Source organism: Herpailurus yagouaroundi, unplaced genomic scaffold, assembly GCF_014898765.1.
Source record: "Herpailurus yagouaroundi ecotype Mexico unplaced genomic scaffold, PumYag 193, whole genome shotgun sequence".
Taxonomy (NCBI): domain Eukaryota; kingdom Metazoa; phylum Chordata; class Mammalia; order Carnivora; family Felidae; genus Herpailurus; species Herpailurus yagouaroundi.
In genome coordinates this window covers 4,382,931-4,407,152 of record NW_024412424.1, presented here as the reverse complement: position 1 = coordinate 4,407,152, position 24,222 = coordinate 4,382,931, and the positions used below count along the sequence as shown (strand labels likewise).

The 24,222-nt window shown below is 51.3% G+C and overlaps 1 protein-coding gene across 3 annotated transcripts in view; it reads right to left on the bottom strand.

The window, feature by feature from the left end:
• The window catches only part of LIMD1 (LIM domain containing 1), a 67,016-nt gene that overhangs the window by 28,720 nt on the left and 14,074 nt on the right, over nt 1-24,222 (bottom strand). For all 3 annotated transcript variants that reach the window (XM_040445104.1, XM_040445102.1, XM_040445105.1), the window contains exon 2: nt 6,434-6,535. In XM_040445104.1, the coding sequence (XP_040301038.1) occupies nt 6,434-6,535 (102 nt within the window). The remainder of the gene's footprint in view (nt 1-6,433; nt 6,536-24,222) is intronic.

Here is a 24,222-nt window from a genome sequence, read left to right as displayed (position 1 = left end):
GCTTTGCTAGAGACGAACACAAGAGACCCTTGTAACAACGCACCAAGTCGATGTTGCCCCTCTGCCCTCTGCCGACCCACACAGCCCTTTGCCCGGCTCGTCTATTTTGGCTGCTTCCTTGAGCCCGTGCCTACTCTTCCTTTCTCACATTCTTGATCCCCGGTGTTTTCCTTGGATCCAGCTGACTCATGCGGCTTACTCACAACTGCTGAACGTGGCAAGAAACACTGGCGTGAGTCAACGGCTCAGAAATTCAGGCATCAAAGCCTTTAATCCAGGTCTCTCGTATCTCCCCTCTTCCAAGCCTCAGGCTGTTCTCCTGATTCACAACCAGAGAACACAGGTTGTGTTCTCCTGATTCACAACCAGAGAATCTCTGAAAACCCAGCTTTTGCCATCGCACAGCCCCAACACAAGAGTGCAATGCGCGGCCAGAGTCCTCTGACACGCGTTCTCTCCGAGCAAGGGGTAATCTGACACTAACGTGGTGGCGGGAGCAAAGGCTGTGGGTCCACACGGTCCTGGGCTCGGGCGCGGAGCACGCTACTTAACAGCAAGGTCACCAGCCACAAGCAAACTACACTCCCAAGCCCCTGTCTGCCTGCCTGTAAAAGGAGGCCGATAATAATGCTGAACTCACTGGACTGTTCCAGATTTAGCGAGCTCCCGTGGGTGGAAGGCTTGGTGTGGGGGCAGGTCAACAGCAAGCTGGGCAGCTCATCTACAAGCTACTTATAAATATTGTGATTACTGGTTTAAGGAAGCAGTCCAGCTGTGAATTAAAGCAAGACCTCCCTAGTGCTGGCTCCGCTATTTCAGAACCTGTGAGCGTTTTCAAACGCTGGGTGGATGAGGTTGCATACAAAGTCAACAAAAAAAGGAAACATGGGCGCCTGGGTGGCTCAGTCGGTTGAGCGTCCGACTTTGGCTCAGGTCATGATCTCACAGCGTGAGTTCGAGCCCCACGTCGGGCTCTGTGCTGTCAGCACAGAGCCTGTTTTGGATCCTCTGTCTTCCTCTCTGCTCTCTGTCTGCCCGCTGCCACTCGGGCTCTCTCTCTCTCTCCCAAAAATAAATATGAAAACATCAAAAAAAGAAAGTACCCATGATCTCAGAGGCAGCATTTAAACTTCCTAAGAAAACTAAATAGCTGACGAGCACCCTCCCAATTCTAGAACCTACTGGATGATGGACCACCAATCACCAACCACTGGCTTACTCAAGAACCCCTGTTCCACGACGCTGGGCTTAATTCTGGCTGCTTTCCTTACCTGCAGTAATGACGAGGTGCTTTTTTTAGACTTCTAGATACAGATTTTTCGTAACTCAGACTCCCATGACTGGGTCTAAAGAGGTAAGAGTTCACTATGAAATTCACTCGCAATCTTTCACCTCCACCAGTGTTTGGCTTTTGGAAGGTGGGACGGGCAGGTCACAGTGCATGGCCCCCCCAGGGTAGAAGCACTAGGTATGGCACTGAAAGCCACCTGTTCTGGCCGTGACTTGCGCATCCCAACACTGTCCCCTGAGTGGACGCTGTTGATTCGCAGTGGTCCTTCTCTGAGACCAGGCCTATGTGGGCAACAGTTTCTGTCCACCTGGACCTGCCCCCCATCCCACGCCCAGGCCCGGGCCCTCGTGTTCTCTGGGCCTCAGGGAGGGAGAGAACACGCATGGAATCTCCTATCTGATCACTCATTTCCAGCTGGTACAGACGAAACATCAGAGCAGCCATGAACTTGCACATGGCCAACAGGCTTCACCTGGACTCCAGAATGGGGGCTGTCTAGTCTTGGAACAACAAAAGCTGACGTTTTAGATCTAAAACTGCCTGCGGCAAGGACACAGAGCCTTGCCTTCCTTCTCCCTCACCGTCTGTTCTGGAAGGTGCCAGAGCCCCACTCTGGAGAGCCCCTCTTGACCCACACGTCCAGACCCACACCTTTCCTTCCGCCTCATTCTACCTCTCTCAGCCACAGCCGGGCGCCAGCTTCTCCTCGGGCCACTCGACACCCGGCGTCAGACACGGCGTGGCCGCTGGCCAAGGCCATGCCTGCCCCCTGCGCTGACCCTCCTCCTGCTCCACGCTGTGCCAATGGCTTTCTCGGGGCATCCCGCTGAGGGCACAGCCACTTGAGAGCAGGACCCAAGGCGGGGAGAAGGGAGACGCCCCACATCTCCATGGCAACCACACACACTGGCCCCCCTGCCCCCGGAGGAGCAGTTGAGAAAGGAGGGACTTGAGCAGACCACACAAAGGTCCACACGCCACACCCTGAATGCTTGCTTCTGGGCAGGACACCAAGGAAACAATTCAGCAGAGGAAAAAGGGGGTGCAGGCAGGGGGCGGACTCTGCGGAACAACCGGCAAACCCCACACGAGCTGAGTGCCACAGCCCTCGGGCACAACGCAGCCGATTGCTCTGCGACTGTTAAAATCATCATGATCCAGACTGCAGAGACGCGGATGCGTCCACGGCACATTCGACCACAAAGGACAGAACATGACTTATATGCTATGATCACAGGTCTACAAGCCGGGTATACCTCTGGGCAAAACCTGGAAGGGAAAACATACGAGTAAAAACACCTGTGCTAGAATCACACACCCAGGTCTCTGCCCTTGAAATTCTCGGGGCGGTTGGGGGGGGGGGGTGGCGGGGCGTGTGCCTGGGTGGCTCAGTCAGTTAAGCGTCCGACTCAGTTTCAGATCATGATCTTACGGTTTCATGAGTTCAAGCCCCGCATCGGGCTCTGTGCTGACAGTATGGAGCCTGCTTGGAATTCTCCCTCTCTTGCTCGCTCTCTCGCTCTCGCTCTCTGCCCCTCCCCCACTCACAATGTCTGTCTCTCTCAAAATTAAAAAAAAAAAAAAAGAGTGGGATGCTTACCCAAATGAGCCACCCAGGCGCCCCAAGCTAGATCATCTTCATAATGAAATGGGAGACAGAAAACACACACCTGTATACTCACTAACATATACACTAACCGACCAGAGAAAGTGGGATACGCAAAGCTAATCAGATCCAGGAGCCCTGGATTCCCGTGCCAGCTCTGTTGGTAGGTCTTCAATCTTGAGAAATTCTCTTCCCCTCTCTGGGCCCCCATGTTCTCTTCTACCAGCGACAGGGGGGACCGGGCCGGCCCCGGCCGAGCCATCTGCGCGGGGCCGGTGTTCCCAGAGATGCACCTGAGGACCGGCAGGGCCAGGACACGGAGCACCCAGGTGCCTCCTGCTGCTGAAAATAGTCACAGGGCGGCAATAAGTCAACTGCACAAGGGCAAATCACCTCTAGTGCCCAAGAGACGCCGCTCAGACGCGTGCCTGGGTCTCCAACCGCTCCCGGCGGGCGCGGGGGAAGCTGTCTGTTCACGCACCACAGGAGCGTGCAGGCCCTTGGCCAACAGGAATGTGTGGCACTCGCTCTCTGAAGGAGTCCTGTCCTCACCTCTTCAATGACTCTGTTCCAGGGCCTGGCCTGCCGGCCCCAAAGTCACAGAGAGTGACCTCACAGTCTACAGGACAGCACCAGTCAGAAAGCAGGGCATGCCAAGTTCAAGTTCAAGGGGGGTGGGGGGAGGACGGTTTCTTCCTGCTAGGGGAACGGGGAAGACTTCCTGGAAGAGGCAGCCTTTGAGCTGGCTGCTGTAACGGCTGGACAGAACTTACACGTATAAAGTGAGTGGGGAGAGCAGACTTAGGGGGCAGTGTGATCAGGGAGAAGGAAGTAGAAAAGAGAGTTCAGTTTGTGATAAATTACGGGAAGCATTAAGCCAGAGAGCAGACCACAAGGGCCTTAGAGGCTACACCAAGAAAATCCCCAACCAGCTGTGTTTGCACCTGGCATCATTTGATGATAAATTCAACCCGTCATGGAACCGACAGGTGGTCAGGTAGCCACAAGTGGCACCCACTGACTTTTCGGTGCCTACCCCTGACCCCCGAGAACCTTTCTTTGTTCAAATGGCAATTGCTTGAGATGAAAGACAACTTCCACTTAATATTTTCTTTTTTCCCCGGAAAACAGCAAATATTGAGAACCAGTTGTAGGAGCCAAAAGGCAAAGATAATTTTTTTTTATGTTTATTTGTTTTTGAGAGAGAGAGAGAGTGAGTGAGTGCACAAGCAGGGGACTGGCAAAGACAGAGAGGGAGGCACAGATTCCGAAGCAGGCTCCAGGCTCCAAGCTGTCAGCACAGAGCCCAACGCGGGACTCGAACCCATGAACCGTGAGATCATGACCCGAGCCGAAGTCGGATGCTCAACCGACTGAGTCACTCAGGCGCCCCAAAGATAATTTTTTTAGGAAGAGGCAGGATCCCAACTCTTGTACAGATAAGACCCAAACACGTGGCCAAAGATTTAATTTAACTGATCAGTTAACGCGGGCAGCAGGAAGACGTTACATCTGGGATAGCGCAGAGAACTCGGGCTACGTGGCCATCAGAAGTGCTGAAATACACTTGCTCCAGCAGAAGGGAAACCAACCTCCACAGGGCGACCGGCAATTGGACCCTCCACCAGACACAGTCTGCATCGTTAGGGACAAGAAGCGTGGTCGCCACCAGGATTCTACAACCTACACGGTGTGGTGTGGCTCAAAGACAAGGAGAAGCCAGGGGCCCAGGGAAACCGATCCCCGGACGACACCCACATTTCCACTGCGGATGCTCAGCAGAATTCTGACTCACCTCCAAGGCTTTCACGTTTTCCCCGCAAAGGGGAATACTCATCAACGCACAAACCGTGGCCTCTCCGGCACGCGTCTTATGGGAAATCGCAGTGAGGACGCACGTATGAGGTTTCGAACCCGGGCGTATGCCTAGCCATCATCACAGCTTGGCAGGCTGGGAGCCGGGTCTGTACCCAGCTGGCTGACTTTAGACTGGGAAGCAGGAGGCTCTCAGGGTGCCGCAAACCAGCCAAGAGAAAATCTCTCCCCCTCCTTTCTCCGCTGGCACTAATCCAGACACTCAGGCCTGACCACACCCTGGAGTCGCCTGAGGAGACAGGAAGAGCACTCTTGCCCATTCTAGAAACTCCACCCCCAGCGCTCCTGATTTTGCTGGTCAGCATGGGACTGGTGCATCACTGGCTTTTAAAATCCCCTGGGGAGGGGCGCCTGGGTGCCTCAGTCGGTGAAGTGTCGGATTCTTGATCTCGGCTCAGGACATGGTCTCACAGTTCATGGGTTCGGGCCCCACGTCAGGCTCTGGGCTGACAGCTCAGAGCCTGGAGCCTGTTTTGGATTCTGTGTCTCCCCCTCTCTCTGCCCCTCCCTGGCTCATTCTCTTTCTCTCTTTCTCTCAAAAACAAATAAACATTAAAAAAAATTTTTTTAAGCCCCTAGGGGAGGGGGACCTGGGTGGCTCAGTCCAACTCTTGATCTTAGTTCAGGTCATGATCTCACAGTTCATGAGTTTGAGCCCCCCATCAGGCGCTGGGCTGGCATCATGGAGCCTTTTTGGGATTCTCTCTCCTTTCTCCCTGCCCCTCCCCTGTGTGCTCGCTATCTCTCTTTCTCTCTCTCTCAAAAATAAATAAACTGGAAAAAAAAGAAAAAGAAAGAAAATCTCCTAGGGGATTCTAGTGAAGAGCCAGGATTGAGAACCACTGGGCCAGATAACAAGACCCCTTTGTCCCAGACGCTCCGGCTTTATCGTACTGTTTCCTTGTCATTGATAGCCGCTAGCCTCAGCACAGGACCAGAGAACATCAGCGGGGCGTTTTCTAAAAAATCCTCCTCAAAATTAACCTTCGGTAGAGACCATAAAACAAGCACAATTCCTGACCTGGTCAGACTTGGCAAACATCCCGAATGTGCTAGAATCTTCCACTGCGCTTGCCATCAACCCAATGAGCAGTCCGCGGGGCTGAGCACAGGCCTGGTCTCCTAATTTGCGTGTACGGAGTGGAGAGGCCTTTAGGCGTGTGCGCTCACAGGCACTGACGCCTTGGTGCACACACGGGCATTCATGCACACGCTCACACTTCACACCCACAGAGGAGCCTCCAAATCAAAGAGTGGGGTCCCAGAATTATAAAAGGGCCCCGCCTCCCACTGGAGTAACTGACGGACTTTCGATGGGCTGGTCCCACGGTGGGGGAGGTGACGGACAATGGGGCAGATGATGGAGGATCCCAACACTTTCCCCCCCAACCCTTCTGAGACCTCTGATAGGCGTTACAAACCTGACGTTATCACAGATTGCTTGGAACCCACTCATCGCTTCACCAAGGCCGGCCCCGGGCAATCGTTGGCACGTCTCCTCCCTCCGATGGGCCCTGTGCTGGGGGCTCCCGAGGCCCCCGACCTGCCTTTCTGTGGCACTGTGGAAGGCCTGGGTCAAGTGTCTCGAGGATGGATGCTCTCCCCGGTCCTCCCTTTCTTGGTCCCCATGGTCCCTGTCCCCCCACGTGCCCCACACTTACTGCAGGCCGCACAGGTGAAGCACGCATCGTGGTAGAGGTTCCCCATGGCCTGGCAGGCCTGGCCGGCCCCGAACACCCCTTTGCTGCATTTCACACAGGCTCCTGCAAAGTAAGAACATGCCAGTGAGTCAGGGGGAGAGACAGAGTAAACTCAGTCATAGAAAAGCCAATGAACAAAGCGAGATGCCTGTCCCTCCCCATAACCGACCATCACCAAATCCAGTGGATTACTCCCTTGAGATCGCTCTCTCTCTCTCTCTCTCTCTCTCCATCAGCTTTTCAACTCCAGGAGCTGGCCTTCAGAACCCCACTCCCGAGCCCCATGCCGACCTCCATAATGGCGTGCTGATATTCAGAAAAATCTCTGCTTTGCCGATCTACACCCCAGCCCAAAGCTTTCAAAGGCCCCCACTATTTATCAGATGCATCCAAAAACACTGCACCATGATCATAACCTGCCAAGCATGCGGGTCGGGCGATTTCAACAAAATCCTTTCCTTCAATTCTCAATGGGAACCAACTAGGGTTGACAATCCTCACTTTTTTTTTTTTTTTTTTATTTTAAGTATATTCATGTATTTTGAGAAAGAGACAGAGAATCAATCCCAAGCAGGCTCTGCCGGCACAGAGCCCGGCGTGGGGCTCGAACTTACGAACTGTGAGATCGTGACCTGAGCTGAAATCATGAGTCAGACACTACTGAGCCGCCCAGGTGCCCTGATGAGCCTCACTTTTTGCAGACGTATCAGGCCACCAGCCCCATGTCTGGCAGGCCGCAAGGCCATGGCCCTTCCCTGCCCCTCACCTCCAAACAAGCTCCCCCCAGGGTCCCAGCTCTCAGCCTTTGCTCACAGGCTCCCCTGCCGGGTACCCTACACCCACCCTTTGTCCCTTCAAGTCCCCAGGCCTCCCTCCCTCTCCCCTCTCCGGCTCTGACGGCAACGTGATGAAACAGAAATTAGCCTCTAACCTTTAGCCTCCCCGCCCACTCAATTCCCACGCGGCGTGAGTTAACCTGGAAACTTCTGGGAGCATCACTTCTCAATTAGGAACACCTGCCTGTTCCCAGGAGTGGCCGATGGCCGTAAAGGCCGCTCTGCAAACCACCAAGTTCACTGGAGTTGGTCCTGCCTCAGCTACAAAGCTGTCTATCGATCCCGCTCCCGCACTAGAACCCCACAATCCATGCGCTATGTGACTAGGGCAGATCATTTGAACTCCCCGCCGTCTGGGGTTTCACCCGTAGGGTGGGATGATGGCAGCCCCTGGCAGGTTTACGGGGAGAGGACACGCCAAGAGTACCTGGTACAGCCCCCTCCACTTGGCAGACGTTCAATGCCCAGGCACACACGTAACAAGGATGCAGTAACGCTACTGTGTTCAGCAAAAAGTTGCTTCCACGTCAAACGGGCTCTTTAAGAAGTTCCAGTCGTCCCAGGATCGTACTCTGTGAGTAAGCGGGAAGTCTCTCTGTCTAGACCAACCCAGAATCTCTGCGGCTGTAGCCCAGGCTCTGGGCCAGTCCACATAAAGGAGTCGCTGGGGCTTCCTTTTCAAAGAACTCCTTCATTGCACTCAAATGAAAAACATCACAGTTATGTAAATGATGCATGAAATTAAAACAAAAATTCAGGGAGTAAATATGCCAAAATACAAAGAGGGGTCGCTTGGGGCGCCTGGGTGGCTCAGTCGGTTGAGCGTCCGACTTCGCCTCTGGTCATGATCTTACGGTTTGTGAGTTCGAGCCCCGTGTCGGGCTCTGTGCTGACAGCTCGGAGCCTGGAGCCTGCTTCCGACTCTGTCTTCCTCTCTCTCTGCCCCTCCCCCACTTGCACTCGTTCTCTCTCTCAAGAATAAACACTAAAAAAAGTTTTTTAAAAAAAGAGTGGTTTCTTATAAAATTATCGTTGGTTTTACTTCTTGCATCTTCTCAATTAAAAACAGATCTGGGGCGCCTGGGTGGCTCAGTCGGTTAAGCATCTGACTTGGGCTCAGGTCATGATCTCACGGCCTGTGAGTTCGAGCCCCGCGTTGGGCTCTGTGCTGACAGCTCGGAGCCTGGAGCCTGCTTCCGATTCTGTGTCTCCCTCTCTCTCTGCCCCTCCCCCACTTGCACTCTGTCTCTCTCTCTCTCTCTGTCTCAAATATAAACATTAAAAAAAGTCTTACAAGAGCAAGTGCTCTCTCTAGACTAGAAAAGGTCTAGTGTCAAAGCCGTCTGCATATGTTTAAATATACGGTATAACCTTAAAATTTTGAACACATACACACGCGGAGCTTCCCCAGTGTCCAGCTGGCAACCAGCCTGTGTTCTCGGTCGGCGGGGGCTCAAGCACCCTTTCCTAATGCTGGTGTCGGGCAGTTCTCAGGCTGCAAATGCCCAGCCTTCCGCCTACAGGATGGAAAGCCCTGTGTTGCAGAGCCCTATCGATTCAAGTTGACGAACTGTGTCGACCTCAAAGCTAACACGTGGTTTGTGAAAGCACGCACACCAGGTTCACAGAGGGCTCACCAAGCCCAGGGCCCTCAACTCACTTCACCAACACTGCCTTCAAGAAGCAGGTGAGGCCGTTTGTAGGAACAGCCAGGAAAAGTAGCTGTTGGCGGGAAGTTGTTTATGGAAAGGGCTGGAGAACACAAGTAGTAGTTACCTACGGTTCTTCTGTTCCACCATTTTATTATGAAATTTTTAAAAAAAATTTTTTTTAATGTTTATTTATTTTTGAGACAGAGAGAGACAGAGCATGAACGGGGGAGGGGCAGAGAGAGAGGGAGACATAGAATCGGAAGCAGGCTCCAGGCTCTGAGCCATCAGCCCAGAGCCCGACACGGGGCTCAAACTCACGGACCGTGAGATTGTGACCCGGGCTGAAGTCGGACGCTTAACTGACTGAGCCACCCAGGCGCCCCTGAAATTTTCAATCACACAGAAAAGCTGAAAGAATCGTGGGGGAAACACCCATACGCACGCCACCCCAATTCTCCGGGTGTGATCATTCTGCTGTCAGTCAGCCCAACAACCCTTCTTATTTTTGATGCATTTCGAAGTAAGGTGCAGAGAGCAGTCTGCCTCAGCCCCAAACACGTCAGCCTGCAAACCATTAAGAAGACTTCATTATTTGCTGACAGTTGTTTTTTGTTTTTTTTTCAAGAGAAAATTCACAAACGGTGAAATGCACAAACGGAAAGTCTACCATCCGATGAGTTTTGACAAATGACCTACATCAGGCAAACCCCGGGCAAGATACAGAATATTTCCAACACCCTTGCAAACTCCCCAGTGCCCTTCCCGTCCATCTTCAGCAAATGTGATCCTGAAGAAGAAACGCTCTCTAAAAAAAAAAACCCATCAAATATCAGGCCACGGGATGGTATTAACTATACTACTCGGTGATCCCGCGATCCACTTCCAGACAAGTCTCCCAAGCCCGCGGATCGACCTGACCGGAAAGGCTGGTGCGTCAGGCAGCCGCGAAAGCACAGTCAAAGCAGACCATCCACGGACCGGATGGAAGGGTCAAAGCCCCGGGACTATAACTCTGTTCACAAACACGGAACAAAACCACGGCCGAGGCAGCATCACTTCTTCCCCGTTAACCACGGTGACCTCGTGGCTTAAGCCACCGTAGCGATGCAGAGAGCGGAGGAGGGTGAGACGCAGAGGTGTGGGCAGCCCTTCTACCTGTGCACGGGGCGGACGCGGGAAGAGGCCAGCCTCCCATCGAGGACGTGCGCTCATCTTGTTTGGATCTGGGGAATGGGATCAGATGCCCTCTCCCACCCCTGCTCGTAAAGCCAATGAATGGCAGGAGGACAGCGTCATCGAGTGGACAAGAACAGGTGCACGGGCCACCCGGGGGTTTCCTGCTACTTTATCACGGCGGCTCAGGTCTTTCTCGCTCCCCGTAGCCGGCACAGCAACGTTCTCCTCTGGTTTCCTCTTCGCCCGAGGGCTCTGACCTACTCACTTCTGCTTCCCGGGAACTTTCTCTTACTCCAGCAGCCCGTGTCCTCTGCTGACCTCCTTTCCCGCCACTCGGATCATCCAGCACCGACACAAAGCAAGGAAGGAAGGCGTTGATGCTCTAAGCCGTCGGCCACAGAGCGAGGAAGAGCCCATAAGAAGCCAGGTAGGTGGGAAAGCATTTCATCCTTGTGCCTTGTGGTAAATGCACAGAAAAGTACTTCACGGGGGCGCCTGGGTGGCTCAGCCGGGTGAGCGCCGACCTCGGCTCAGCTCATGATCTCCCGGTTGGTGAGTTGGAGCCCCCCATCGGGCTCACTGCTGTCAGCACAGAGCCTGCTTTGGATCCTCTGCCCCCTCCCTCTGTTCCTCTCCCTGCTCGCTCTCTCTCAAAATTAAAGAAAATGTGAAAAGAAAGAGAGGGGGAAAAAAAAGAAAATAAAAAAGCACTTCACGGGCAGGAAATAGATCTAGTCTTCCTTCGCGAGGGGCAAAAAAGTAAATTTCATATTCTAGGGAATAATGTACCTACCAGATCCTGCACTAGGAGTTTTCATCCCTTTCTCAAAGCCAAGTTCTAGAAAAGTGCTGTAACTTGCAGAAGAGCACACGGTCTGGGAGATGTGACATGAGCCCACGTTCTAACTCAAAGGTCCCATTATCCCTGCTGCGTTGGAGGCTGTGGGGGTTCCTGCCACACTCAGAAAAAAAGAGGGCTCCTTCCTCACTCTCAACAAACCACATGCTCAGGGATGCGGCCCCAAGCCCAGCCCGGCCCCGGAGCTCCCACTGACCACCCTGGCCCACCACTCATTCTGCCCTATCCCCAAGTGTATAGGCTGTCTTCCCGCCTGGGACCCCAGCCACAGCCCCCCACCCCCCCGTCACCTCCCTTTGCAATGCAGACCCTCACTTAGCTCTTCCTGCCCTCCTGGAGGGACACTGCCACCGAAGCATTCAGCCCACAGATACTTCTCTGTCACTCACTCAGAACCAGGCTCCCGCTAGATGCCGGCAAGATGACAGTGAGCAAGGTGACGGTCCTCAGGGAGCCGTCACCCAGGGATGCGGGGAACCAGAATCTGCCACCTCTGATAGCTGAGCTGACCAATCCCACCTACGGTCCTGCACTGTGAGTTCACTAAGTGCCCAGGGCTGGAGACAGGCTCCAGCTCATGAAATCAGATATACGTATATATACATATATATCATATATATATATAAATCAGATATATATATATATATCAGATACATATATACGTATATATACATATATATGTGTGTGTATATATACGTATATATATACATATATATATATACGTATATACATACGTGTGTGTATATATATATATATACATATATATATGTATATATACATGTATATATACATACACACACACACACACATATATATATATACATATATATATATACACATATATATATATACATATATATATATACACATATATATATATTCTGGCCTCTGTCCCCGTTCCTTCTAACATTGGGTCTATGACCCCAGTTCCTGACACAGAGCCTCTAAATCCCTTGGAGTTTCTTGGGTGGCAGGAACGTCTTTTGTTCTAACCAGGCAACTCTCGGTGGGCTCCTGGATGGGGGCTGGTCACTGGAAAGACGGAGCCGTGATAAGAAGCTCGGAACTTTCTGCCCCAGCCCCATCCTTCAGAGAGGAGAGAGGGGCTGGAAAACGAGGTAACGATCTATCCTGCCTACATGAAGCTGCCATAAAAATCCCCAAAGCACGGGGTTCAGAGAGCTTCTGGGCTGACTCCACAGGGCAGGGGCTCCTGGGCTCGGGCCCCTCCCAGACCCCGCCTTACGTATCCCTTCACCCCACTGTTCATCCGTATCCTTTATCATGCACGCTATTATAAAATAAACTGGCAGGCATGCTTCCCTGAGTTCTGTGAGCTGTGCTAGCGAATGATCAAACCTGAGGAGGGGGCCGTGGGGACTCGGATTTATTACCGACAGGTAGATGGTGTCAGAATTGAAAGGAATCTTGGGACGGCCAGCGGGTCGGGGTGGGAAGGGCCCCCAGACCTGATGTCCCAGCGTCACGAGTATGAGTGGCAGCAGGTAGAGGGAAGAAACGCAAGTGAGTTCTTACAAAGCAGGGCTCAGCAAGAAGAAAGGCCACCAGACCCCTCTGCTTTCACGTGGCCCCTCAGCTATAGGATTTTAGAGAAATGTCCAACAACAACAACAAAAGAAAATGTCATCACGTGTCACTATCATCATCTGAGCGCGTCAACCAGGAAGGGAGGGAAAGAAGGAACCAAATGTTTAGAAGAGAGGAAGGGATATGCATTTCTCCCCCTGCAGTTAGACTTTACTGCCTGAAACCCGTTCCCCAAACCATGGCCGGAGGGGACCTCTTTGAAAACAGCTTTCAGGAGGTGGCGGTTACATATAATAAATGTCACACATCTAAAGTGTACAAGTTGGTAAGATTTAAAAAAAATTTTTTTAATGTTTATTTTTGAGAGACAGAGAGAGACTGAGTGCGAGTGGGGGGTGGGGAGGGGGCAGAGAGAGAGGGAGACACAGAGTCCGAAGCGGGCTCCAGGCTCTGAGCTGTCAGCACAGAGCCCAACACAGGGCTCGAACTCACGGACCGCGAGATCATGACCTGAGCCGAAGTCGGACACTCAACCGACTGAGCCACCCAGGCGCCCCTCAGTTTGTGTTTTCTAGAGGTTCTACAAGTGGACTCTAGAATATGTACTCTTTTCTTATCCAGTTTCCTTCACTCGGCATAATTATTTTGAGATTCACCCGTGTCGTCACACGAAGAGTTCATTCTTTCTCGGCACTGAGTAGTATTCCATTGCCTGGATATACCACGGCCTGTTTATCCGCTCCCCTGATGACAGAGGTCTGTGGCATCTCCAGTTGGGGGCTGTTACAAAAAAAGCTGCTTGTATACAAGTGTCTGTATAGAAATGTATTTCCTTTTTTTCTCGGGTAAAGAAAGACCTAGGAGTGGAATGGCTGGGTCTTACGACGTCTTAAGAAGACGCCAGACTGTTTTCCAGAGAAATTCTAACATCTTACAGCCCCACCAGCAGCTTGTTAGAGTTCTAATTTCTCTGCATCCTTGCCAACACTCGGAATGACAGTCTTTTTAATTTCATCCATTCTAAGAGGTCCATAGTGCTGTCTCCTTGTGGTTTCATTTTCTTTTTCCTACTCACTAACGGTGTCGTACCTGAGCACCTCTGCGTGTGTTGATTTACCATCCTGCACCTTCTCTGCTGAAGGCTCTGTCCCAATCTTTGGCCCATTTTTCTTGTTTTTGTTGAGCTGTGAGGATTCCCTTTAGAATGGGGCTATGAGCCCTTTATCAGACACACGCCTGGTAAAGGTTTTGCTAGAGTCCTATGAACTGTCACTGCCTTTGTCTCCTCAGACTGTCAGCTGCATTTCAACACACGGGGTTCACCGGGCTCTGCCTCAACTTCTCCCTCCCTGTGTGCAGTGTGGACACTCTCTCAAGCCAGCACGCTGCAACAACCACAGGGCTCGTCTCATTTCCTTCCCGTCTCTCAAGAATCACCACCCTGGGGACGCCCGGGGGGCTCAGCCGATTAAGCGTCTGACTCTTGGTTTCATCTCAGGTCATGGTCTCACAGTTCGTGGGTTCAAGCCCAGAGTCAGCTCTGTGCTGGCAGTATGGAGCCTGCTTGGGATTCTCTCTCTCTCTCTCTCTCTCTCTCTCTCTCTCTCTCTCTCTCCTCTCTCTCTGCCCCTCCCCCCCCTCATGCTTGCCCTCTCTCAAAATAAATAAACCTAAAACAAATCTTAAAAAAAAAAAAAAACACCAATAGATCGGGGTGATTTTTTTTTTAACATGACATTTGTCAGTTTGGCTTATTTGTTTCTGGCACTTTTGTTAATAGAATTTATTTGTGAGACCAGTTTTAGGTTCACATTAAAATTGAGCAGAAGGGGGCGCGCCTGGGAGGCTCAGTTGGTTAAGCGTCCGACTTCGGCTCAGGTCATGATCTCCCGATTCGTGGGTTCGAACCCTGCATTGGGCTCTGTGCTGACAGCTCAGGGCCTGGAGCCTGCTTTGGATTCTGTGTCTCCCTCTCTGCCCCTCCCCTGCTCACGCTCTGTCTGTCTCTCTCTCTCAAACATAAGTAAACATTAAAACTTTTTTTTTTTTAAATAAAAATAAAAATAAAATTGAGCAGAAGGTACAGAGAGTCTCCGTATTTTCCTGCCCCCCTCACATGCTCGGCCTCCCCCACTATCACCATCCCCCCACCACAGCGCTACATTGGTTCCAACTGATGGACCTACGCTGACACATCATCACCCAAAGTCCGTAGTTTACAGGAGGTGTTGACCATCCAGTGGGTTTGGACAAAAGGAGAATGACACATAACCACCATTACAGCATCATACAGGAGAGTCTCACTGCCCTAAACATCTTCCGTGTTCCACCTAGTGCTCCCTCTCTCCCCCAACCTGGCAGCCACCGATCTTCTCACTGCCCCCATAGTTTTACTTTTCCAGAACGTCATGGGAGTGGAATCGTACAGTATGTAGCCTCTTCAGATCGGTATCTCTTGCTCAGTAATACGCATTTACGGTTCCTCCATGTTTTCCCACAGTTTGATAGCTCATTTCTGTTCAGCGCCAAATAAGATTCCATTGTCTGGATGGACCACAGTTCCATGGACCTCCATCCTTCCAAGGGCCAAGGATGGACCATCCGTTCACCCCCTGAAGGACATCTGGGTCGCCTTCAAGCTTGGCCAATTACGAATACAGCTGCTATTAATATTCACGTAGCGGATGCTGGCGTGGATGTAAGTTTCAGTTCATTTGGAGAAATACCACGGAGCAAGACTGTTGGGTTGTATGGTAAGAGTATGTTTAGTTTGGTTTAAAAAAAAAACCAAAACAACCATCCAACTGTCTTCCAAAGTGGCTGTATGGGATTCTTTTAAAGATCATAATATTCCCACAGGAAAGGGCAAGGACTAGGGACAGTTTCCTGTTTTAAATGATGTACAACGGGAGGCAAAGAGCCACCGAGGATTATTCAAGCACTTCATCTGCCCGTCTGTTGCGGCCTGTGGCCCAGGTAGGGCTTACCTATTGGAAAATAAGCCTGCTGAGGGCAGAGGCCTGGCTTTCTACTTTAGCATCCCCACAAACACAAGGACAGCAGAGTGCCCCATACACAGCAGAATGCATTCAAACGGCAGAGGCAGGGGAGGGGAGGGGAGGGGAGGGTGAGCCAGGTTCAGGAAAAGGTAAGAGAAGGCGCAGAGACAGGAAAGCCAGAGACACGCGTACAACTGTGGGATGATTAATGGGCCGGCAACGAGCCAGCAGGGCCCGGAGGCGGGGACAGGACGCAGGGAAACTCCCGGAGGGCCCCCTGGGACATGGGAAGTGACAGGAAGTGAAGTTCTGACCCAGGAGGTGTGTGTGGTGTTGGAGAAGGAGGATACTCTGCACACCGAAGGTAGGAGGCAGGATTCACCAGGGGCTGCAAGGGGCCAAGGTTTCCTCCATGGAGGCTCCAAGACGGTCACGGACCCATGTGGCTCAGACGTCCTGGGCCACTCCCCCACCAGAACCTCCTGGAAGACAGGGCCCCTACCTCGAGCCAGGATCTGCCCCTCCCAGGCTAGCCCGGCTGTCATCCGGGAGGCCATAGTGGGCGGGCCAGGGCCTTGGGCGGTTGTCCAGAGCTTTCTCTCTTTTTTTTTTTTTTAATTTTTTAAGTTTATTTATTTATTTGGGGGGGGAGGGGCAGAGAGAGAAGGGGAAAGAGAGAATCCCCAGCGGGCTCCGTGCTGCCAGCACAGAGCCCGACGTGGGGCTTGAACTCACGAACCACGAGATGGTGACCTGAGCCGAAACCGAGAATCAGATGCTTAACCGACTGAGCCCTCGTCCAGAGCTTTCTCTCCGGTCTTCCAGGTGATTCGCGGAAAAACCGGGCACCAGCGACAACCCCTACTAACGCTATGACGGATCGTAGTGTCCTTAAGAAGCCAAAGCAATAAAACAGGCCTTCCTAAGAGCTTTCCAACTCTCCAGAAGGAAACAAACAAGTTTTACTACTACAGCAATTTGACATTTTATTATTACCATTACCACCACTGCCATTGTTTTGGCCGAAGGTTACCGGCACTGGAGAAACACAATTCAGGCTGGCCTCTCTGTGTGCACAGCAGTGGTTCTCAAAATGCTTAAAGCAGGAGAAACTTTTCTCAAAAAAAAAGAAACAAACAAAAAAACAAAAAAAAACACAGTGGAAACTCAACTACATATAACAGACACTAGGAAAACCACTCTGGTCTGGGTGGGACAGAGCCTACTCTCCCTCTGCCTCCTGGAACGTTCCAGCCCCTGTCCACAAGTTCCAGGAAGGCTATTTGAGAACCAATTACACAGGATAACTGACCGAATACAGACACCACCCAGCCTGGGCAGTGCTCCACGCGAAGTGGGTTATTCCAAACTGGTATTGGCTGATCTCACGCACACCCACAGCCAAAAGACAAACCAGGTTTAGGGCCACGGCACCTTCCCCACTCCTTGCAGAGGCTGGATTTACAAACAAGGAGGCCAGCAAAGCAGCCTTAGCTCGAGGTTTGGCAACAGGATTCCTGCCTCTTTCCTACGGACAGCCAGACAGAGGACCCCGCAGCCTTCCCTTACCTGAACGCACAGCCAACCCGGGTGATGACCAGGTTGGCACCTTTTGTTGTTATGATAAGGTTTGAAATAAGAAGGCTCCACCGGGCTAGCCCATGGGGAAGGCACCCCCCCCAGCTCACACCTGGGCCTCATCCCATCCCGGTGAGTACCCCTCTCTCAGTTAGGAAGGGACGCGTCTGGGAGCCGCCCGACCCCGCTGTGGCCATCACAGGACATCCTCTCTACTCCACCTGGATGCTGCGTGTCATGTGGGATCGCACAGCCACGAACCACCTACTGTGCTGGAAAGGGATCCAGGCAAGGGTTGAGGCATCCGATCAAAGCTTGGGGGTTGGCAGGGAGGGAGCAGGTCTCCCTGGGGGCACATCTGAACAAGTTACTCTGGACACAAGTCGAGCAAGGTCTTGTCTTCAGCCGAAGGTTGCAGCCTGTGGACCTGGGTGGCTCTGGGAGTCAACAGGTTCTGGAAGAGGGGCCAAGCTTTTGGGGCAGAGCTGGACCAATGACCCCGGCAACAGTCTCCCTCCTGGCCCCACGTAAGCTCACAAAAACCCCCAGAGGCAGTGGGTGCTGGGTCCTCTGGCCCATGCAGACGGTCACTTCTCTAGTCTGGCTATGCCGCTCAGTGCAGATGCCCACCATGACCTCTGAGACTCTGGTGCCAGTCTGGGGGCGTGGCCAAAGCACCTCAGATGAGTCTAAGGGAACAGCCAAGGTCAAGAGCCATGGATGCAGGTAACACAACCAACTGCATTCCACCAGGCTCCCGGGCCTCCCCTGCCTCTGCCTTCTCTCCCATGCACCCCGAGGCTCCAGGGTCAGGCGGAGGGAACTCCCCCCAAGCCACAAAGGAAGTATTTAAGGCCACTCTGGGCTACGGGGTCATTGCGCCAGTCCGCTTTCTTCACTCCGAAAGCTGCTCAAAACCAGCGATGGCTTCGCTGCATCGCGGTGGGGAAGGAAGTTTCCATCAGTTTCCCAATCACTGCAGGCTAGAGCGAGCCTTGCCAGACTGCCTGCAGGTTCGCACCTGCCCCAGGGCACCCCCCGCTCTCTGGCCTCCAACCTTCCCTGCCCTCCGCTCCCCAGGGGTACACAGGGTTCGAGGCACACCCCCCCCAGCAACCTTTCCCAAATCTGATCTGATGCATAACGGCCACTCAGCATAGGAAACCGTGTTCTACCTTGTCAGGAGCCACGTGCCCTGGGCCACCGGCAAAGAGGAAAAGCAATGAGAACAATGGTGTCGCCCAGCATGCCGGGAAAAGGGCATCTCTGTTCGCTGCTGGGGCAAGCCTGCATGTGGACAACACCTTCCGTAGGGCAGGGCGGCACAACGTACCCAAAGCCTTAAACAACCTTCACGCCACTTGACCCAGCAATTTAAGACGATTTTTCCTAAGCAAAAAAAAAAAAAAAAAAAAAAAAACATGCGGCCAAAGATGGGCGTGCACAGGGGCGGTGAGTAGCTTAGCAGCTGCCTGGCATGGGGGGAGTGGGAGCAGGGAGACATCTGCTAATGGTGGGGTCTTGCTTTTGGGGGCGATAAAGGTGTTCTAAAATCAGATACTGGGGACGGCCGCACAACTCTGACCATCCTAAAAACCGCTAAGTTGTCGACTTTCAAAGGGTGGGTTATGGGATGTGAATTACATCTCCACGAAGCTGTTAGGAAAGAAACAAGCAAGCTCACGAAAATGTTATTAAGACGCTGAAGTGTGCCAACCAGAAAAGAATATAAAAGCCCAAATGCAGAGGCAGAGCTAAAGAAACGCTGGGCAACTTTTACGTATTCTAGAAGTTTTAACTATTCTAGAGCAGCACCGTCCAACAGGGCCTTTTCTGCGGTGATGAGAATGTTCTATCCGCACTGTCCACGATGTCAGCTCTGGCAGCTACTGAGCAATGTGGCTAGGACACATAAGTAACTGAATCCGTAATTTCATTTCATTTTAATTAATTTACATTTAATCTTGATTAACTTAAACTTAATTTTAAATAGCCCCATGTGGCGGACAACACAGTCCTGCCCAATTCATCTTAAGATGTGAAAAATGTTCATCATACAATGTTAAATGAAACCAAGGGAGAGGAGACCACCACCCAGTACGTAGTAGGTTGCTTTCTTTTCTTTTTCTTTAATATATTTACACATGCAGATACGCTATGAAGAGCGGTTATGAGTGGTTTTTATTTTATTTTATTTTTTCAATTTTTTTTAAACGTTTTATTTTGAGAGACAGAGAGAGACAGAGCATGAGCAGGGAAGGGGCAGAGAGAGAGGGAGACACAGAATCCGAAGCAGGCTCCAGGCTCTGAGCTGTCAGCACAGAGCCCGACGCGGGGCTCGAACTCCAGAACCGTGAGATCATGACCTGAGCCTAAATCAAGAGTCGGATGCTTAACCGACTGAGCCACCACGCACCCCTTTTTCCTAAGCTCTTACGCATTTTTTAAAACATTCTACAATGAAGATATATTACCTTCATATTCAGAAATAGTGGTGGGATTTTTTTTTTAAGACTTAAAGAATGTTTTAAATTTAATGTGTATTCACCACATCATATTCCTGCTCAAAAATGCTCAGTCTCTGACACCTGCGGGAAGAGTTCAAAGTCCTCAGAGCACCCTGTGGCCTCACAGCCTATGCATGGAGTTGCTGACCCCACACCCGCCCCGCCACCCCCAAGACTGTTCACCTTCCAGGGTCTTCTCATGTGATTTCAGACTTACAAAAAAAATTTTTTTTAAGTACTGCAAAAGCTTCCTATATACCCTTTATCCAGATTTCCCAAATGTTAGTATTTATATGATTCCAATCACCAAAATTCAGAAAATTAACACTGATAAAACCCATACCTGCCTATACATGTATGTGTGCATACACACATATATGGATATGCGTATATGTATTAATCTACAGACCTTATTCAAATCTTACAAATTTTACCAACTGTCCCACTAATGTCCTTTTATCTGGACCAGGATCCCATCCCACACCCCAACCACAGACGACAGAGCAAGGCTGAGTGTAGGATGCACACTGGGTTCAGAAGGGATACTGAGGCACAGAGAGGCTTTGACGTAAGTTCACTCCAGAGCGTTGGGACACCCCCACCTCAGACAACAGCCCAATGCCACAGCCACAGCTATCCAAGTGGAACCAGAAAGAAAAGCCTTTTTTTTTTTTTTTTTTTTAAAGGAAAAATAAAATCCTAAACTTTTTTCATTGTAACACAAGGCTGGGGGCGCCTGGGTGGCTCAGTCGATGAGTGTCCGACTTCGGCTCAGGTCATGATCTCACGGTTCGTGAGTTGGAGCCCCACGTCGGGCTCTGTGCCGACAGCTCAGAGCCTGGACCCTGCTTTGGATTCTGTGTCTCCCTCTCTCTCTGCCCCTCCCCCACTCACCCTGTCTCTCTCAAAAATAAATAAACATTACAAATTTTTTAAATAAATAAATAAATAAACTTAAAAAAAAGATTTTAGATGAACACAAGGCTGATTTAGAGATGCTTTAAATACGCATTCACCAAAGAAGGAAAAAGGGTGTCACAGAGAAGGAAAAGAACACGAAGGTGCTGGAAACTTCAAGTTGGGAGGGATGTCGGTGCTCTCCAATTTCCAGAGCCCTGGCTCCTTCTCTTCCGCCCGCTGCCCCAGGGAGTCAGGAGCAGGAGACCGCGGGCTGGGGAGGGTCTCCCCCTCCCGTGCCAGCTGGGAGGTACCACCACCCACACTTTGCCCCTGGGACAAACACAGAGTCTGGAAGCACACTTCTCTCGATTCTGCAGCTAACCCCATGCACGGCCTTGGATGAGTGACCTCCTTGCTCTGTCCCCATCTTCGAATCAGGAAACAATACTGGGCGCTCTGCGGGCCGCCGGAAACCTGAGATGGTGCTGGTAAAGCGCCGGGCACAGCCCTCCTTCCGTAACCGGCCCCACGCCTTGCGTGGGAACAACGTGGGGGGACTGGGTCCGAGTCCCCGCCACAAACCAGGGGCCTTCGCACCTGTCTGATGCTTGACAGAGAGGCTAAGACGGGGCACATCGTCAATTCCCCTTTCTGATCAAAGACACAAGCATTGCTTCTGAGAATATGTCGTTTAGAATCTGCAGAGTAGGCCAGCCATCTGCAGTACAGACACAGACGTGATTTTGCTGAGTGAGGAACAGGAAGAAGGGCATGAGGATTCTTTCTGGGCTCAGGAGTGACAGGACCTGGTTTTGTTTTCACGGGATTGTCCCAGCTGCTGACGGGATCAGATCCTAAATTAGACTGCTTGCTGGCCAGACAGAAGAAAATTCTTTTTTTTTTTTTTTCTTTTAGGTTTTTTACTTATTTTGAGAAAAAGAGAGGGAGAGAGTCAGAGCAAGCAGGGGAGAAGCAGAGAAAGAGGGAGCGAGGGAACCCCAAGCAGGCTCCACGCTGTCAGCACAGAGCACGATGCGAGGCTTGAACTCATGAACCGTGAGCTCATGACCTGAGCCGACGGAGCCACTCAGGTGCCCCCAGAAGGAAAGACTCTCTAACCACCAGAAGCGATCTCCCACTCTGGCTGCCCTTGAGAGAGAGCCCCCTCCCACTGCTGGTTCCCCAGAGGAACGAAGAGGGGTTGTTCGGAGGGTCCGGAGAAGAGCTTCCCGAGGTCCAGGGGGAGGAGGGGCCCCCAGCTCTCCATTCTGATCCTATGATCACCTGCAAAAAATTAAACTCTGGCCGGCCTTCAAAAAAATCAAGCCACCAGGGTGACACGAAGTCTCCCAGCAAGAACCAGAAACAAGCAACTCAAGAGGAAAAGGCTTCATTCGCTGGCTTCTGAGTTCTAGCTGTGTGTCCTCCCCTGGGGCCCTTCACCAGGATAATTCTCACCAGGGACTCACTGCTCCAACAAAGTTCACTCTCGTTCCCTCAGATGCCTAAAAATTAAACAGCTGTGTGTCAGAACAAAAGTCTCTCTTAACAGTGATTACCCCCAAGTGGAACGATCGGTCCCTTGTACATCATTTTTGTCGGCACAGAGCTTCTGACTTTCCCACAGTTAGTTGCACGTGAGTTTTTGGAAATGGCAAAACCATGCAAGTGTTCCGCGTTAGTGAAAGCTGGTGGGAAAAAAAAAAAAAAATCAAACCCTTCTGAGACCATAGTAACTACCAAAAAAGGGTTGAAAAATCGGCTGTGAAGACAGTTATTTTAACAGAAGGAATTAGAAGGGTGTCAGCCAAGTGCCCTCCTCACGGAGGAGCCAGTTGAGAAAGTAGCCAGCAGAGCAGAGCCCAAAGAAACCCTGGAAACAGCACGTCAAGAAGGAAAGGGGGTGGGGGCTCTCACATACTACTTGGGGGAAGGCTAAATGGCCCAGTCCCTTCAGAAAACTTTTTGGCAGCTGCTGAAAAAGTTAAACACACTCCTACTCTATGAGCCAGCAACTCCCCTCCTAGGTATTTACCCAGCAGAAGTGAAAGCGTATCCCGACACAAATGACCATAGCCGACTTCTCCTTCAGCCCCAGAAGGAAAGAAGACAAACATTCCTCAATAGGGAAATGGAAAAACAAAGTGTGGTGTACTCACCGAATGGAATGCTACTTGGTTAAATAAAAAAAAAAAAAGGAAAAAAAGACCAACACCTGACACACAGAAGCAACAGAGATGAATTTCACAGACGTTCTCTGCGTGAACGGTGCCAGACAAAAGAGGACGACAGTCGATGCTCGATATTCGCGGTATAATGTTCCATGAAGTCACCGCAAATGCCGAATTATCGAATAGTGAACATCGCCCCCCCTGGAGGAAATACAGGGTTAGGTTCCCGCCAGCCTCTGGTCGTAACACTGGCATCAACCAGTCAGTACATAACCTCGCTTTATCTGTGTTTCTGTTTAAAGACACCTTATTTAAAATTGTTTAATGTTTATTTTTGAGAGAGAGTGAGAAAGAGGAAGAGAAGGAGAGAGACAATGCACGAACAAGCAGGGGAGGGACACAGAGAGAGGGAGACACAGAATCCGAAGCAGGCTCCAGGCTCCGAGCTGTCAGCACCGAGCCCGACATGGGGCTCGAACCCACAAACTATGAGATCATGACCTGAGCCAAAGTCAGACACTCAACTGACTGAGCCACCCAGGCACCCCTAAAGATGACTTATTTAACATATATTGTTGACTTCATTAACACTGAACTCACGGCCAACAGCATCAGGACATATGCCTGAACGAAACTTATCAAACACAGGTATTTTCTCCGTTAAAGCACATCACAGCCTTCTCGAGTTTACCAATACCACCCAGCACTTCAGCACTGTCCCTGAGGAACATTTTATACAGAAAAATCACCAAGAGCACAAAAATGCAAAAACCATGGCACTAAAACGACCACAAAAAAGACACTTGTTTACAGTGAGAGCTAAAACAAGCAGACAGAGCAACGCCCTGCTCACCCTCAGCGGGGAATGTGTGGGGGGGGCCACTCACATTTTTCACCCCTCCACACGTGTCCCCAAAGCGCCAAAGCGCTACGAGTCGATTCTGGGGTGACAAATCTTAGCAATTAGGCAAACTCGCAAATACAGAATCCGTGAATAGTGAGGATATTGGCTGAATACGAACACCGCACGAATCCATTTATGTTGTGCTTTAGGGCAGGCGAAACTAATAAACGATGAAAAAAATCAGAAAAGTGCTTGGCGGGGGGTGGGCACGGACTGGAAGAGGCAGGAGGGAACTTCCTGGGGCTGGAACTCTACTATACCTTGACAGGAGGGGGGCTACACGGGTGCCAGCATCTGTTACAACTCACCCAACGACACATTCCAGGCTGTGCTTACGTGTAACTTTTTAAAATCACAGCCACCCGGGGCGCGTGGGTGGCTCAGCCGGTTAAGCGTCCGGCTCTGGGTTTTGGCTCAGGTCATGACCTCGTGGTTCTTAAGTTTGAGCCCCACGTTGGGCTCCACACCGACAGTGCGGAGCCTGCTTGGGATCCTCTCCCTCTGCCCCTCCCCAACTCAGGCGCATGCTCTCTCTCTCTCAGAAATAAATAAGTGGACTTTAAAACATAAAATTAAAATAAAATAAAATAAAATAAAATAAAATAAAATAAAATAAAATA